Source organism: Lepidochelys kempii, chromosome 7 (genome assembly GCF_965140285.1).
Source record: "Lepidochelys kempii isolate rLepKem1 chromosome 7, rLepKem1.hap1, whole genome shotgun sequence".
In the NCBI taxonomy this organism is placed as follows: Eukaryota; Metazoa; Chordata; order Testudines; family Cheloniidae; genus Lepidochelys; species Lepidochelys kempii.
This window is the reverse complement of record NC_136386.1, coordinates 91,081,856-91,098,999: the sequence shown is the minus strand read 5'-3', so window position 1 is coordinate 91,098,999 and position 17,144 is coordinate 91,081,856. Positions and strand designations below refer to the sequence as shown.

Below are 17,144 nucleotides of genomic sequence, written 5' to 3'. Positions count from 1 at the left end.
GGTGCCACAAGTACTCCTTTCCTCTTGGAAATGTATCTCAGCTTCCTGAGGTAGTTCCCTAGTTATTGAAATTCACCAGGTTGGAAAATACAGTAGAGTGACAAATGTAGGAAAATACAAGTCAGTCACCATAAAGCCCTTTACTAATCCCCTGATTAATCACTTTAAGGAAAGAAAACCATCCTTATTTCTGAGCACAATAGAAGGATCAAATCATTCAACCTCAGGAACCACTGTGTGGCTTCAGGGATGCTTCCTCATCAGTTCAATGATTTTCACATACATGCGCTTAGCTGCATCAAGACCCCAGGTGAAATCTAGATGTTCCCATTCAGGAAAATGCTTGTGATAAATGAGATTAGTAATTTGACCAAGTAATGCGGCCACATCCTTTGGGTCTGCAAACAAGTCATGTCCACCACTCCAAATAGCAATGGGCATTTTCAGTTCTTCTATCTTGTATATAGGAGGGGTAGTCTGGCAAAAAGGGAAATGGATTAGAAATGAAAACCTGTAAAGCTACACCAATTTTTTAACAAACCAATTCTGAAGAGACAGAGGCCTACTATCTTGCTTTCACAATCTGCTAAAATAAAAATAGTAATAATAAAACCTGCTTTCTTAGTCCATTTTTCATCCTGTTAATTGCAACAACAACCCTATTCCTGGATTTTTGCATAATACATGAATGAAAATTCTCCAGCAATTTGATATCTGGATTGGGGGTAAACCTTAACATTAGAGTGATCAATTTCAAAAGATTAATAACCATGCTTATAATACAGATGTTAAAGTACATTGGTTCATGTTACACATTTTGTAAGAAAATATATTTGTATCATCTTAATATATCCTAGCATTCTATTCACATCTTATAGGACTGTGATGCACTGAGCAAAATACAAGCCATTTTATTTCTTGTGCTCCATTTGTCCATAACCCAGAGTGTTGCAGCTTATTGCTTATTAAAATGGGACATTTTAGACCACTTTTTTTTATTCAGAGGCTTTTCTTTGGTACTCATAGTACCTCACAAACCTTAATGAATTCATCTTCACAGCAATCCTACAAGGAAGTATTATTATTAATCTCAATTTACCAATGGGAAACTGGAGTAGAGGGAGACGTTAAGTGCATTGCCCAAGATCATACAGGAAATTGGCGACAAAGCCAGGAACAGAATTTGGGTCTCCTTAGTCTGAATCAATGCCTTAAACACAGGATTGTCATTCCTCCCTGTAGCTATACACACACACATCTCTTTTAAATTGACCTTTGGTAGCAAAGGGTGCGTGCTTTACATTGCTTTGGTTTTAAATGGTATATTTAGGAAATATCATTGCCACAGCCACACAAAACACTGAAAATACAAATACTAGCTGTTACAAAATGGATTCTTCACTTTCTGTCAAAAGATGCAGTATGCAAGGATAGCATCAAAAGACACTCTTAGCTGGCAGGGTATTACCGCCTTAGAGGATGAACCTCCTCACACAACTCAGGGCATGTGACTTCTGGGGATTTCCTTCAACTGAAAGACAATTCTGTCTTCTTTGTTAACAATCCAAAGCAAGTCTATTACATTTATTAAAGAATTGCCAAATCAGATGGGTGTTTTGTGGGTGAATGTAGTATGTTTGAGTGTTGCTGTATGCATACCTGATGCACTAATTTCTCCATACCAATAATCCTCTCATCTCCGGGATTTGTTTTGTTTTTTGAAACATCTTGCCTTTCCCAATTAGACACTGTCAATAGTCTAGCAGCTACTATCAGGTGAGAGATTCATTCCTTTGCCTGTGACCATTCCCACTGGAAAGTCCCAGGAGAATTATCAAAGGATCATCTGGTAATAAATCTCCATCCATTTGTAATATTTGGTTACGTATCTTAATAATTGGACATGTCCACATATATGCATGAAATCACCTCTTTCTCCACAGTTTCACCCACAACTATCCGAACACGATCTATTTATATATATACTTTTTAACCTCACTGATGTAAGGTATCATTGGCACATCTTATAGAAATTTTCCTTTATAGTACTAAATATTGAGCTTTCCAGTCCTCAATTTTTTTTTATTTTTCTTCAAAGCTCACAGCATTTTTCAACAAAAAGTATGTTAACCTACCTGATTGTATTTTTCCATGTTCTTTTCCTTAGAGCCATAGTCATAAGCTTGCAATTGCTTTGAATACAATACCTATTAATTATATAATATAAAAAGTTATAATGATAGTGAAAGTCTGGATAGCTCAGGGGATAGAGAGCAGAATACAGCGTCTTTCATCCTGTTAAAACTTTGGGCCAAATGCTGCTCTCACGCTGTTCCGGTGGTTAACTACCCACACTTTTAGAAATGTGTACTTTATTTCTAACCTAAGTGTATTTCTCTTCAGTTTCCAGCCATTGGATCATATTACATCTCTGTCCACTAGATTAAAGAGCCAACTGCTATCAGAAATCTCCTTCCCGTGTAAGTATTTATAAATACTGAATTGAAGGACTTTAAGGAACCAAACAGTAGGCCAGATTGCTCCTTTGTGTCTCTCCAATGACTTCAGCTGTTACACCTGAGAGAAATTTGAACCATTGATGTAAATATGGAGTAACTCCACTGACTTCCGTTACTCCAGATTTATACCCAGTGTAAGTGAGATCAGAATCAGGCCCATTGTGTTTACCAGTCTTGGCTATTTTCAGGTCGTTAGATGCAATTGGTATATTAACATTTATATTGGAGTAGTGCCTAGAGGCTAGCCAGGTCAGAGGCCCTTGGTTCTAAGCATCCTATAATCATGTAGGAAGTTACAGCTGCTGTCCCCCACAGAGGGGCATATTTTGCATCTTAATCTAGAAAGAATGCAGGAAAACAGTTTTTATCCTAAGGGTAGTGAACCAGCCATTTGTGATAATTGCTTGACTATTCTGGGCTCAGTTGAAATCAAGGAGACTACTCACATAGTAAGGTACTATGACCCAATGAAATGGATTCCTTCACCAAGTAGTTGCTGAACCAACAAGAGGGGATGCCATTTTAGATTTAGTTTTGGTGAGTAGCGAGGACCTCATAGAAGCAATAGTTGTAGGACACAACCTTGGTTAGAGTGATCATGAGCTAATTCAATTCAAACTAAATGGAAGGATAAACAAAAATAGATCTGTGACTAGGGTTTTTGATTTCAAAAGAGCTTACTTTAAAAAATTAAGGGAATTAGTAAGGGAAGTGGATTGGACTGAAGAACTTTTGGATTTAAAGGCGGAGGAGGCTTGGAATTACTTCAAGTCAAAGTTGCAGAAACTGTCAGAAGCCTGCATCCCAAGAAAGGGGAAAAAATTCATAGGCAGGAGTTGTAGATCGAGCTGGATACGCAAGCACCTTAGAGAGGTGATTAAGAAAAAGCAGAAAGCCTACAAGGAGTGGAAGATGGGAGGGATTAGCAAGGAAAGATACCTTAGCAGAACACTTAGGGATAAAGTGAGCAAGGCCAAAAGCTATGTAGAGTTGGACCTTGGAAAGGGAATTAAAACCAATAGTAAAAGGTTCTATAGCCATATAAATAAGAAGAAAACAGAGAAAAAAGAAGTGGAACCGCTAAACCTTGAGGATGGAGTGGAGGTTAAGTATAATCTAGGCATGGCCCAATAGCTAAACAAATACTTTGCCTCAGTCTTTTAATGAGGCTAATGAGGAGCTTAGGGAAAATGGTAGGACGACAAATGGGAAGGAGGATTTGGAGGTAGATATTACCACATCCAAGGTAGAAGCCAAATTTGAACAGCTTAATGGGACTAAACTGGGGGGCCCAGATAATCTTCATCCAAGAATATTAAAGGAACTGGCACATGAAATTGCAAGCCCATTAGCAAAAATTTTAATGAATCTGTAAACTCAGGGGTTGTACTGTATGACTGGAGAATTGCTAACATAGTTCCTATTTTTAAGAAAGTGGTGGGGGGGAAATGTGATCCGGGTAACTACAGGCCTGTTAGTTTGACATCTGTAGTATGCAAGGTCTTGGAAAAAATTTTGAAGGAGAAAGTAGTTAAGGACATTGAGGTCAATGGTAACCGGAACAAAATACAACATGGTTTTACAAAAGGTAGATAGTGTCAAACCAACCTGATCTCCTTCTTTGAGAAGGTAACAGATTTTTTGGACAAATGCAGTGGATCTAATTTACCTCGATTTCGATCTAATTTACCTCGATTTCAGTAAGGCATTTGATATGATTCCACATGGGGAATTATTAGTTAAATTGGAAAAGATGGGGATCAATATGAAAATTGAAAGGTCGATAAGGAACTGGTTAAAGGAGAGACTACAACAGGTCACACTGAAAGGTGTGGAAGGAGGTTACTAGTGGAGTTCCTCAGGGATAGGTTTTGGGACCAATCTTATTTAATCTTTTTATTACTGACCTTGGCACAAAAAGCAGTAATGTGCTAATAAAGTTTGCAGATAGCACAAAGCTGGGAGGTATTGCCAATACAGAGAAGGTCCGGGATATCCTACAGGAAGATCTGGATGACCTTGTAAACTGGAGTAATAGTAATAGGATGAAATTTAATAGTGAAAAGTGCAAGGTCATGCATTTAGAGATTAATAACAAGAATTTTTGTTATAAACTGGGGACGCATCACTTGGAAGTAACAGGGGAGGAGAAGGACCTCAGACTATTTGATCACAGGATGACTATGAGCTGCCAATATGATGTGGCCATGAAAAAAGCTAATGCGGTCTTGGGATGCATCAGGCGAGGTATTTCCAGAAAAGATAAGGAGGTGTTAGTACCATTATACAAGGCAGTGGTGAGACCTCATCTGGAATATTGTGTGCAGTTCTGATCTCCCATATTTTAGGAAAGATGAATTCAGACTTCAGCAGGTACAGAGAAGGGCTACTAGGATGATCCGAGGAATAGAAAACCTGTCTTATGAAAGGAGACTCAAAGAGCTTGGCTTGTTTAGCCTACCCAAAAGAAGGCTGAAGGGAGATATGATTGCTCTCTATAAATATATCAGAGGGATAAATACCACGGAGGGAGAAGAATTATTTAAGCTCAGTACCAATGTGGACACAAGAACAAATGGATATAAACTGGCCACCAGGAAGTTTAGACTTGAAATTAGATGAAGGTTTCTAACCATCAAAGGAGTGAAGTTCTGGAACAGCCTTCCAAGGGAAGCAGTGGGGGCAAAAGACATATCTGGCTTCAAGACTAAGCTTGATAAGTTTATGGAAGGGATGGTATGATGGGATAGCCTAATTTTGGCAATTAATTGATCTTCAACTATTAGCAGTAGATATGCCCAATGGCCTGTGATGGGATGTTAGATGGGGCGGTATCTGAGTTACTACAGAGAATTCTTTCCTGGGTGTCTGGCTGGTGAGTCTTGCCCACATGCTCAGGGTTTAGCTGATCACCATATTGGGGTCAGGAAGGAATTTTCCTCCAGGGCAGATTGGCAAAGGGCCTTGGGGTTTTTCGCCTTCCTCTGCAGTGTGGGGCATGGGTCACTTGCTGGAGGATTCTCTGCACTTCAAAGTCTTTACATCACAATTTGAGGACTTCAATAGCTCAGACATAGGTTAGAGGTTTGTTACAGGAGTGGGTGGGTGAGATTCTGTGGCCTGTGTTGTGCAGGAGGTCAGACTAGATGATCATAATGGTCCCTTCTGACCTTAAAGTCTATGATTCTTAAGGGTGGCAGAATCATGGCCTCTTTGATTAGGCAAGGTCACTAACTATTTGTATTTCTATTTGAGAGACAAGATATGTAACACGATTTTATCAAAATTCCTTGTACTGACCCATTTAAGTTCTTACTGACCTTATGGAGATTGTTTTAAAAGATTTTGCCATTTTTAAGAGAAAATTCAAGAAATTATCAGTCTGATCCTACAGCAATGTTGTTACCTCTTCATTTTAGGTTTAAGGTTTAAATTCTGGTAATGTATATTAATGGCATTCCAGCTGACATCAATTTTTAATGAAAAGCCAAAGATCACATAAGGAGCATTACGCCTAAATTCTATTATTTGTAATAGAGGAAAACAAGGATATTTATTCACAGTTTCAGATCAAAATCTTTAGAATGTGCCAGCCTTCTTCTATGCATAATAGGCTGAATCCTGCACCACTGACTTTCAACTGGTACACGATCAATCCCAGTCAGGTAATGGTGAGAGCACAGGTAAAAAATGTTAAAGCACCTAAGTGACTTAGGAACCCCAAGTCTCATTTTCACAAGTGACTTAGGGCCAGATTTTTACAGATATTTGAAATCAGTGAGAATTAGACACCTAGGACCTTAACACCTTCAAATTACATGTAATATGCTCTATTTCACTTATACACCTTTCAAATAAAAATGTTTTTAACTATAAAAAACTAAGCCTGCAAGCTCCTGACCCGACTGTCCAATTCCTAAGTGCATAATGTGTCATAAAGAAATCTCAGTACCTGATATCAAGGGGTTAAGGCTTTTGTGAAAATTGTTGTGATAAACAACACTCTGTCTAGCAAAAGTAAATGACAATGTGTGATAAGACAAGTTGGGCAAGTCTCTAAGGCCTGGATCCACAAAGGAACTTTGGTGATGTAACACCTAACTGTTAAGTTCCTAGAAAATCACTGGAACAACACCATGAACCATGTAGCCTGAGTTAGGCGTCTTCTGCTCCTATGCAAGGAATGTGAGGAGCAGGCTTCTAAGAATGTGATCCACAAAAGCCAGAACATTAGCCAGGGAGCCGCCTAAGTTAGCCAATGGAGGAGGTGGGTTCTAAGCCCCACTCCTCTCTCAGAGATAGACACCTAAATCCAGCCTATTTCTGCTTGCGATTCACAGCTGGGAAGCCACTGCCTGGAATCAGGAAGCTTAGGTGTCTGAGTCATTTCTTGTGAGAATGTTAGGTGCCTGCTTTGTTCCACACCAAACCTAGCAGGTGGTGGTGCTCACTTTGGATAGGAACTCACTTGTCATGTAGGAACCCCAGGTTCAGTTCCCCCCTCTGCCTGAGGGGGCAGGAGCATTTCAATGGGGTCTTCTACCTCTCAGGAGGGTTCTCTAATGGGGACTTCCTCAGTCTCTCCTGTTGAAACTGTTCCACTATGGATAACTACTTAAAGAGAACAAAGGAGTCCAAGGGCACCTTAAAGACTAAGAGATTTATTTGGGCATCAGCTTTCGTGGGTAAAAACCATTTCTTCAGATGCATGGAGTGAAAATTACAGGTGCAGGCATTATATAATGACACATGGAGAGAAGGGAGTTACCCCACAAGTGGAGAACCAGTGTTGGCAGGGCAGATTCGATCAGGGTGGATGTAGTCCACTCCCAATAATAGATGAGGAGGTGTCAATTCCAGGAGTGGCAAAGCTTATTTGTAATGAGCCAGCCACCCCCAGCTCCTTGTTGTTTTTGTGGATACAGACTAACACAGCTACCCCCTGATACTTAAAGACAGGCACAAAGAGAGTGAGAATAACTCTGTAGCCTGGTGGTTAGAGCAAGCAGCTGTGAGGCGGGAGACCGAGGATCTACTCCCCCTGCTCCAATGACTTTCATGGGAAGAACTTCAACAGGAGAGACTGAGAGAGACCCACAGCAGACTATCCCATTGCCCAGCTGTTAGAGCACTCTCCCGTTTAAACCCTTTCCCCCTGATCAGGCCCGAGTGAATGTTCCAACCACTGAGTTAGAAGGTGGGCATTACCTCTTCACCCAGTTTTGGAACAGAACCTGATCCAACAGGCAGTCTCTGAGCTTGTCCACTGGATCAGGCCCTGCAGGCAACACAGGTAGGTGAACATCTTCCCCATTTGTGGCTTACTCTGTAGTCTACATGGCAGATAGGCATCCGGGCACCTATAATGAGGAAGCCACATGCATACCCAGAGACAGCAACATACATGCATAGGAAACTTTCACACCAAAGATTTAGGTGCTGAGTGAGTTTAGACTTCGACAGGGTCAGGCAGCAGCTAAGCAGGAGTTCTTTGGATCACAGAGGAGCCTAACATTGGATCTTAGGCACCTACGTACCTTTATGGGTCTACGCCTAGCACAGTAGCCCTGACTTTGTTTCAGAGTATCAAGTACACTTATACTACATGAAATACCTGGCGCCAATGTAAGCCATTTTGTACAGATGTTCCAGCAGGTGAATGTCCGATGTACATGGCTAACCGACTCTGAAAAGAAAACATTTACTAATTGTTATCAACGTGGGATCCATTTGGTTAGATTCAGACTCACAGACTTTAAGGCCAGAAGGGACATCATGATCATCTCGTCTGACCTCCTGCACGTTATTGGCTACAGAACCTCACCCACCTCACTCCTGTAATAGACCCATAACCTCTGGCTGAGTTTCTGAAGTCCTCAAATCAGGGTTTAAAGACTTCAAGTTACAAGAGAATCCACCCACATTTACTCTAATTTATACCAGCAAGTGACCCATGCCACACACTGCAGAAGAAGGCAAACCCACACTCCCAGCTTTCTAAAGCTAGAAAGCACCAGTTTTACCATTGCATGAAAAAGGACTAGAACACGTTACCCTTAAGATATAAAAACAGGGAACTTACAAACAAGTCTACAAAATAATTGGCTTAATGCTAAGAATTTACAGGTGGCATTTTGGCCACTAGAGGGAGTCCCTGTTATGTGAAGTCACTATTACTGAATAAACACAGTTTCTGTGATAAAAATAATTTTAAATGACTATAAAAACTAGAGTTTTCAAACCAGGTACATGCCTGACCTCATAAAAAATCCCATATACATGTATATTTAATAACAAAGACTTAATTAACTATGTGTTTTACTTTTTCCACAAACAAGGAAGAAAAATAATTTTTACATATATATTTTTCTAGCTATATTAGTACACTCAAAGACAATTACTTAATATTGTGAGACAATAACTTATATTTTCCATCAAATTTGGTTCTGAATTGAGAGTCACATTACTGATATACCCAATGTCAGAAAAAGCATTAATTGTTTATCTGCACCATTTAGAAAGGCTAGACCTTTCCTGAAATGGCTGTTTTAAATCGCTATCACATCTTTCTGTGGTTAATTTTTTATATTGAACTTATTAAATGTTTTAGGTCAGAGCAGACCTTGGTAGGGTTTATTTTATAATTTGGCTTTAAGACACTACCATGATTCTCAATTGTTAGAAAAATCTGACATACTATCACTGATTAAAAACTGGATATTTTTCTTACAATTAGATAAAACTTCTTTAATTAATTGTTTAATCTCAGTTTAACAAAAAGCAAAGGAGGACAAAGATGGTGAATCCAAATCAGTTTGCAAACTTCAGGCCATGCCATACCACCCATTTCTGAACAGAAGCCCCTACAGAAATCTACAAAGAGCTCTACTGAATAATCAATGGCAGGATATGGCCCACAGTATCTATTTAGACTAAAACAAGCTTCCAATTGTCAGAAGTACCTCTGGGAAATGGAGTGCTACTTCACTCTTATAGTCTGATAAATTCTGATTAGCAGCCTTACGGCAAGAGAACAATGTTTAATTCTTAATATGAGTTTAGTTACAGTAAACTTTGGAGAGTCACAGTTTCTTCCTGCTTCCTTCAGGGCACAGTACATTTGCCCTACCCCTGCCCCCATATAGCTCAGCTGGCTGGTATATGCAGGGATGGAGCATGGAACTATGGTTCCACCCACTCCACACACCTCCTTAGCCACTAGCTCATGAAGGGAAGAAAGCATTGGGCATGCAGACCCAGAACCTTCTTCTCACCCTTGTGCCTTACACACATGATCCAAGCAAGACTAAGATGCCACACAAGCAGAATGGGATGGAGAGCTTCTTCCCCCCTCCTCCTCCTGCATGGCCACGTAGTCTGAGGGCAAGAATGAGCCCATGGATAGACAGGATAAAGGTAAAATGAATCTTAGATTAAGAAAAGATAGCAAGTATTATGCACATGTCATTCATGGGTTGAAATTAGAGAATGGCCCTGTTGCCAAATTGGCTCTGAATCTTTAATACCTTGCAGTTGGTAAGTGGTGTTCAGACCCAGAAGCTTGTATCAACCAGATAGAGACATTTGTGAAATCTGGATCCAGGATTGGATTCAGACTCTCACCCCACCTGCTTTGGAAGGTTTGAACCTAGTGTTCTGGTTGATCCCATCACTAGTTAAAAGCCACCTTGGCATTGGTCAAAGTCACCAAGAAGCTCTTACTCCCTCAGAACATCACTGAGTTAAGCCACGTACTATGCATATATTTCCCCACATGAAAGTAGCTATGTGCCACACACACAGGGCACAAATGCTATTTACCTCAGAAATTATTTGAGCAGTATTTGTTTTAAATAGCCTGGTCCATACTTACCATATTTAAGTTTTGCTCATTACGCCCAGCCACAAAAGAGAGGACATATGCACAAAACTTATCCAGCTTGGTACACAATAGGGTAAGAGGCTTTTGCAGATGTTCACTCTGATGAAAGACTCCTTTAGTTCCAAATACAGTCTGAAAAGAAAATTATTCAGTAGCTGTCTCATTACAGTTCCATTTCATACAGATATGTTGCCACTTTACTCTTGAATATGAGCTAAGTATTCAGAGCTTGATGAAACCCTCTGACATCCTGTAATACTTCAGTTGTAATCCTGACCTTTCTTAGTTTACTGAGTGATAATCATGAAGGAAATTCTCTATCCATTCCCAAGTCAATGACCTCTGTTTCAGAATATATTTCAGTTGGTTGTAAGCCTGGTTACAGAATACAGCAGTCTTCTTCATTGCCACTAACACTCACCATATGCAAAGTCTTACTCTGTGTCCTCTCATTGCTGTAGTTCTAAAGGAGGATGTGAGACAGAGAGCCTTGGAGTCTGATGTTCTTTAGCCACAGAACAGATACAGCATACAAGCTTCTCTACTCTGCCCTAACAATATAATTAATCAGAATTCACAGAAAAAAAAATATACTAAACTGGAGTTAAGGCTGAGAGCAATAATTTAAAGGTAAAAATATTTCAGAGATGTTGTAATTATCCCCAAAACAAGATTTTCAAGTCCAGGAAATTCAGAATTCAGGCTACACTTTAGAGAAATGCAAACATGTTAAGGTAGAGAAATGCAAATTTAAGGCACACAAACTGCTCTGCCATGTAGTGATGCCATGCAATAACTATGTATTTATGGTTCATCCATCATAGTGTTTGTTTTCCCAGATTAGATTATATTGATTTTTAAGACACATTGTACTATTTTTGGGGTGGGGAGGTGGAGGGAATGGGACTTATAGTTTGTAAAGCTTGTTTATGGGATAATTACAGCAACCTTATAATGTTTTTACCTTAAGCTACTGATATGTCCTCTCAACATAACTCCAGTTTAACAAGTTTTTATCTAGGAATTTCCTTGGCTTTTTAAGTTGTTAAATATTTCACACATGAACACACACAAGAAAACCAAAGAAAATGTTATGATGTACATTTCTACCAATTTGAAGAATGAAGTATCAACCTTAAATCTTTATTTTAACATTTAGGGCCAGATTCATTGATAGCCTCTGACTGCTTTTTTTCTGGAGCAGCAGAAAGCAGCCAGGGCATAACGGCCATTTTCATCCACACTGGGTTATCTACATTCCTCTGCATGCATACCCCCACACTATTCCTCCCCCGACACTCCATTCCTCTGCACACATACATCCCAGCTTCAGGTCATGCGGTGAAGTAGAAAATTAGTCAGCCTCTGCTAAAGGAGAAACTTTCAGTTATGATGTATTATGGCAAAAAATGACCAATTATACTAAAAAAGGTCTTCAAATGTAGCCAATGTAGGAGATTTCAATAATTCTAACTATATGAAAAGTCTGAAGAGTCTGCATTATTCTGTTATTAAGATCATTTGGAAGAAAAGCAACCTGACTCAGATGCTACATTTCTTAAAGGACCACACAAACCCTTTTGATCCTAGTGGTTAGCAAAAATTTGGGAGGAGAAATTTATGATAGAGTCGAGGGGCTTTGATGCAATCTAGTTTATTTACAAAGAATATAAAAAGTTATGTTTCTCTGAACACAAGAGAACCCAAGATACACAAGATAGTCTCCTTGCTCACAGCCATAAGCCCCTTTTCTCCATAACCCCCTCCAAAAACTCTTTCTAGACTTCTCTTGGGGCTACATGCTATGCTTGTCCAGGCTGTGTCTGGAGCTTCCTTCTCTATTTGTTTCTGTGTGCTTCTCTGCTTCTCTCTCTCACACACACTCACACTCACAAATTCAGACAATACCTGGCAAGTTCAAATTCCTGAGTGGCTTTGGATGTGTTTTGGGTAGAGCTCACAATTACTTCACAACAGACCTTAACTGTTTCTATCATCTTAAAGGGGGGTGGGGGGGAGAGAGAGACACTGTAGCCACCAGCTTCAATGAGGTTATGAGATTTCAGTGATTTTTTAACTATCTGGGAAGTCTGAAGTATCTGCATTATTCTATTATTAAGATCATTTGAGACAAAAAATTAATTTTAAACTCAAAATTCAAGGATTTACTTTTAAATTCTCAGAAAATTCATATTGTACTCAAAAAACAAGAGCTGTCATTTTGAGGAGGATATTCTGCAGTCTTCATCTGTAGCAAAGTGGTTGAATGCTGGCTTTAAATTTAAATCTCAACTCAGTCTTAACTACAGAACCTCAACCAGCACTTCCATGATAGTCCATAGTTCAAGCCCACACCAGTGTTGTGGTAGTGATTCCTTTGAAATCACTTCCAATCTGATAATTCTCAGGTTTGCTTTGCATATAAAATACTAGTATACATTGAGTTAGTATGTATGTACATGCTGGCCAAAGGGGGCAGTTCTCATGGGGCCCCAGGAGCCGTTCCTGTGTAACTTTTACCTGCCTCCATAAACAGGAAATAGAATTCTAAGAAATTGTCATGGCTGTAGGACTAGCTACACCTCTGTCCCATGTCCGGTCTCTCTGGGTGCACCCTTCAGCTTTCAGGTCTCATGACTTTTTTCTGTCTTGGGACATAATTTTACAATTTTCCCACTCTTAGACTTGGCTCTGGGCTACAGTCCTCTGCATATCAACCATGGGTATCCAGTGGTTCTGACTGGATTTGGGCACCTGCAATTCTTCCCTTCAGGAGTCTTTGATTGGTGATGTACAGTGACCAGCCTTATTAGACAGAAGGATTTATTTATTTTGCAGTAAGAATAAGGCTTTTAGAGAAAAATGATTTTAAAACCATCTCTAAGCATATCTATCTTATGTACAGGCTTGCCATCCTGCGATGGTAAGTAGGCAGGCCAGTGTCCTGTGTTCCAGGGTCCCAGTAGGGTCCTTGTTCCCCTATTACTTCTTTCTTGAGAAAAGGTCACTTTTTAAACATGCTATAGTTCTTTTGTTCTTCTAGGCTCAGAAGGCAATCGAAGTAAAATCCTTAGAGCCAATAGGACTGCCACTGTCTCCGAACAACTCTTGAGTGTTTGTTGAGGGGTGAATTGTCTTGAGCCATTCTTTTCTTTCCTTCCTGTTTTTCCACACAGACTCTTGTTGAGTTAAAGAAATATAGTCATTCAGAAAACACCCCAATAACTAGGCCAACATGCAGTATTCATAAATCATCATAGAGCAGCTCCAAGTCCATCATAGAACTATCTGAATAATCAAATATTCAGGGCCAGATTCTCAGCTTTGCTGAGTTTACTTCCCAGTCCCACCTAACTCTTTTAGCCCCTGACATGCCCCCCAGTAGAAAGGGAGTACGGGGTACACAGCAGCTCTGCACCACCCAAGGATTCCCCTCTGCTTTTAGGCAGAGCAGATCAGGAGGAGTTGAAGCCAACAATCTGGCCCTATAGGTGGAGGAATGACATACCTTGAGCAGTGTTTCAGGAAGACTCACAAACTTTACCAGAGGGCTTTTGGCAAATGTAATTGTGGCTACCGGCCCCAAGGCAAAGAACATTTTTATTCTTTGAGCCAAGTCTGGCCTAATGGAAAATGCTATGAAACCTAAGAAAATACAAATTATTTTGTATTATTGCAAAGAAATCATCCATAATTAAAATAAATAGTTACCATGCAGCAAACTGAAGGTTAAAATGTATAAGTAGCCTTTTATCTATTCAAATGCTATATAATTGTTCTCCATGCTCACTGAAGTAGGACAAAAAGTAATGAATCTGAAGCAAGGGAGATTTAGGTTCGAGATTAGGAAAAAATTCCTAACTATAAGAGTTGTTGAACTCTGGAATAGGCTTCCAAAGGAGCTTGAGAAATCCCCATCATTGGAGGTTCATAAGAACTGGTTTAACAAATAACTGTCAGGGATGATCTAGGTTTACTTGGTCCTGCCTCAAGTACAGGGGGCTGTACTTGATGACTTGTCGAGGTCCCTTACAGCCCTATGATTCCATATTATCACAGCAAAATGTTCATCCTAAATCTCCATTTAGTCTTCATTGGGAAAAATTAAGTTTTGGGGTATTGTTCAGATGGATTCAGGTGGCCAAGAGTCAGATTATAGTTTCAACTTGTTTTGGTGTAGAACCAAATTTTCTATTAACCAGATTTCTTGATGATTCCAGAATCTTTCCTATCAAGTTTCCAAAATTCCCATAAAATATTTTCTGAGTTTTATGATGCCCAGTTTCTAAAGCACTATTTATAGGGTTGTAAATTAATTGTTCACATTCAAAACTATATTTAAAAGACTATTAAAACTGTGACTTAAATTCACAAGGGCAGGCAAATGTTCAGAGAAAAAAGAAATACACTGTACTGTGAGTAATTGCACAGCGTTTTAAGAAGCAATTAAAATGGCCTTAACAATGTCTATGTATAGAAGATATATGGTACTATTTGTATTCTAAGGCTGGGATTTTCAAAGGTGCCTAGCGGAGATGGGTGCTTAACTTCTATTTATGCCTTTGAAAATCCCAGCCTAAATGCATGTTTTATCACTTTTGTCTTAGAGCCTAATACTGTTCTGACTCAAGGAGAAAAAAGGGGAAAAGGATATTATGCAAGAAGTGGTAACAGGCTTCCTGCTCCCAACCACCATTTTTTGTCTTTTCCCCACTTTTTTCAAATGGCAATGGTGCAACATGGCATACCAGCCTATATCCCCCATCCCACTGTCACCAACCGATCCTATGGGTAAACCAGGAACCCTCAAGTGACTGCAAATGAATCAAATCCCTCATTGTATTCATACACTAGGGACTGAGTTGACTTTCTGTACTCACGGTATACGTAGTAAACAATTTGTAAATACTGATTTAGTGGCTATAATACCAGCAATTTGTTTTTAAATAGCAGAATAGCCAATACCAAGCACACAAAAATCCTGCATCAGGCCCCACTAAAATAATAAGATTGGCTTGAAATTAAATAATGTTTAGGTTCTTTTTATTTGCCTTCTGGTGTTTGAGCTGCAAGAGTTTGTGTTTTTAATCTTCTCTCCAAAACATGAGTAATGGGATACAGGAGTCTGGTCTTATTGGGATCCACTGCTAAAGGATCCCCCCCCCCCAGCCTAAGAGGGGGGTCCACAGGACCTGGAAAACCAAATAACTACGGGGGACAACTAATGAACAACAGGGACAGGAGTGCGGTCAAAGGGTCAAACGAAGGGAACTGGATGGGGACACCGAGCAGAGAACCCCAGACAGCGCCCACTGCTCCTCAAAGGCATCAAGGGAGTCAGTGGACAACGCCCAGAGGAACTCTGCCCAGAGGTGTGAATGGACGGAGGACACAGGAGTCTGGTCCTATTGGGATCCAGGACGTGGGCGGGCAGAGCTCGTCCACTACAAAGGATTCCCCCCCCAGCCTAAGGGGGAGATCCACAGGGCCTGGAGAGCCAACTAGTTACGGGGGACAACTAATGAAAAACAGGGACGGGAGTGCGGTCAAAGGGTCAAACGAAGGGAACCGGACGGGGACACCGAGCAGAGAACTCCGGACAGTGCCCACCGCTCCTCAAAGGCATCAAGGGAGTCAGTGGACGCCGCCCAGAGGAACTCCGCTCGGAGGCGTGAATGGACGGAGGACAAAGGAGTCTGGTCGAAGGCAAATATATTGGCCACTGGATGAACAGTTTTCTGTTCCCTGAGTGACCAGAGCAGGTGCTGCCCTAGAGCAATCAGGAACCTGCCAGAACCAATTAAGACAGGCAAGCTAATCAAGACACCTGTAGCCAATTAAGAACTTTCTGGATTCAATTATGGCAGTTAGGCTAATCAGGACACCTGGTTTAAAAAGGACCTCCCAACAGTTAGTAGGGGGTCGTGCCAGGAGCAGAAAGTGAGAAGGTGTGCTGCTGGAGGAGTGAAGAGTTCAAGTGTGATCAGGCTTCAGGAGGAAGATACCGCAGTGAGGATAAAGAAGGTGCTGGGGGGAAGGCAATGGGGAAGTAGCCCAGGAAGTTGTAGCTGTCACGCAGCTGATACAGGGAACATTGTGGACAGCTGCTATCCACAGGGCCCTGGGCTGGAACCCAGAGTAGAGGGTGGGCCTGGGTTCCCTCGCATCCCCCCAACTCCTGATCGGACACAGGAGGAGTTGAATCTGGTCTGTGAGAAACACCAGAAGGGAAGGTCTAAACTGGAAAGGGATCCGCCCTGACCCACTAGGTGGGACCCAGAAACTGCAGGGATTGTTCTCCGTTTCCCCCATGCTGGCCAGTGATGAGGTTAGCTGAGTGGATGGCAGGTTTGAGCCACTAGCAAGAATGGCCAAACTGAGGGCTGCTGTGAATCACTGAGGCAAGCAAATCCACCAATAAGCGCAGGACCCACCGAGGCAGAGGAGGAACTTTGTCACACAGCATTGACTGCAGGAGATGGCAACAAATATTGTGAGGCTTGTGATAAAATTGCAGGAGCTGGCAAAACTATAATAACCAAAGACACCATGCAAGCTTTCACAGTGACCACCTTCTAAATAATTGTTTGATATCAACAAACCTTACCAAGAAAGTCTAAAAGGATGTCAGGAACCAATTTGTTTGCTTAGTTCAGACACACAAAAATTGTTCTGAGAAAAGTTATCCAAACGTTGACAATTTCAGTTTAGAAAGTATTTCTACCTTTAACTTTTAAGCTAGG

At 40.7% G+C, this 17,144-nt stretch overlaps 1 protein-coding gene across 1 annotated transcript in view; it reads right to left on the bottom strand.

Annotated features, from left to right (window-relative positions):
- Positions 1–243: 243 nt before the first annotated feature.
- Positions 244–17,144, bottom strand: part of LOC140914873 (lysosomal acid lipase/cholesteryl ester hydrolase-like) — a 37,050-nt gene continuing 20,149 nt past the window's right edge. Inside the window, 5 exon segments of the mRNA XM_073353773.1 lie at positions 244–477; positions 2,136–2,207; positions 8,134–8,205; positions 10,393–10,533; positions 13,910–14,046. Coding sequence (XP_073209874.1) covers positions 244–477; positions 2,136–2,207; positions 8,134–8,205; positions 10,393–10,533; positions 13,910–14,046 — 656 coding nt within the window.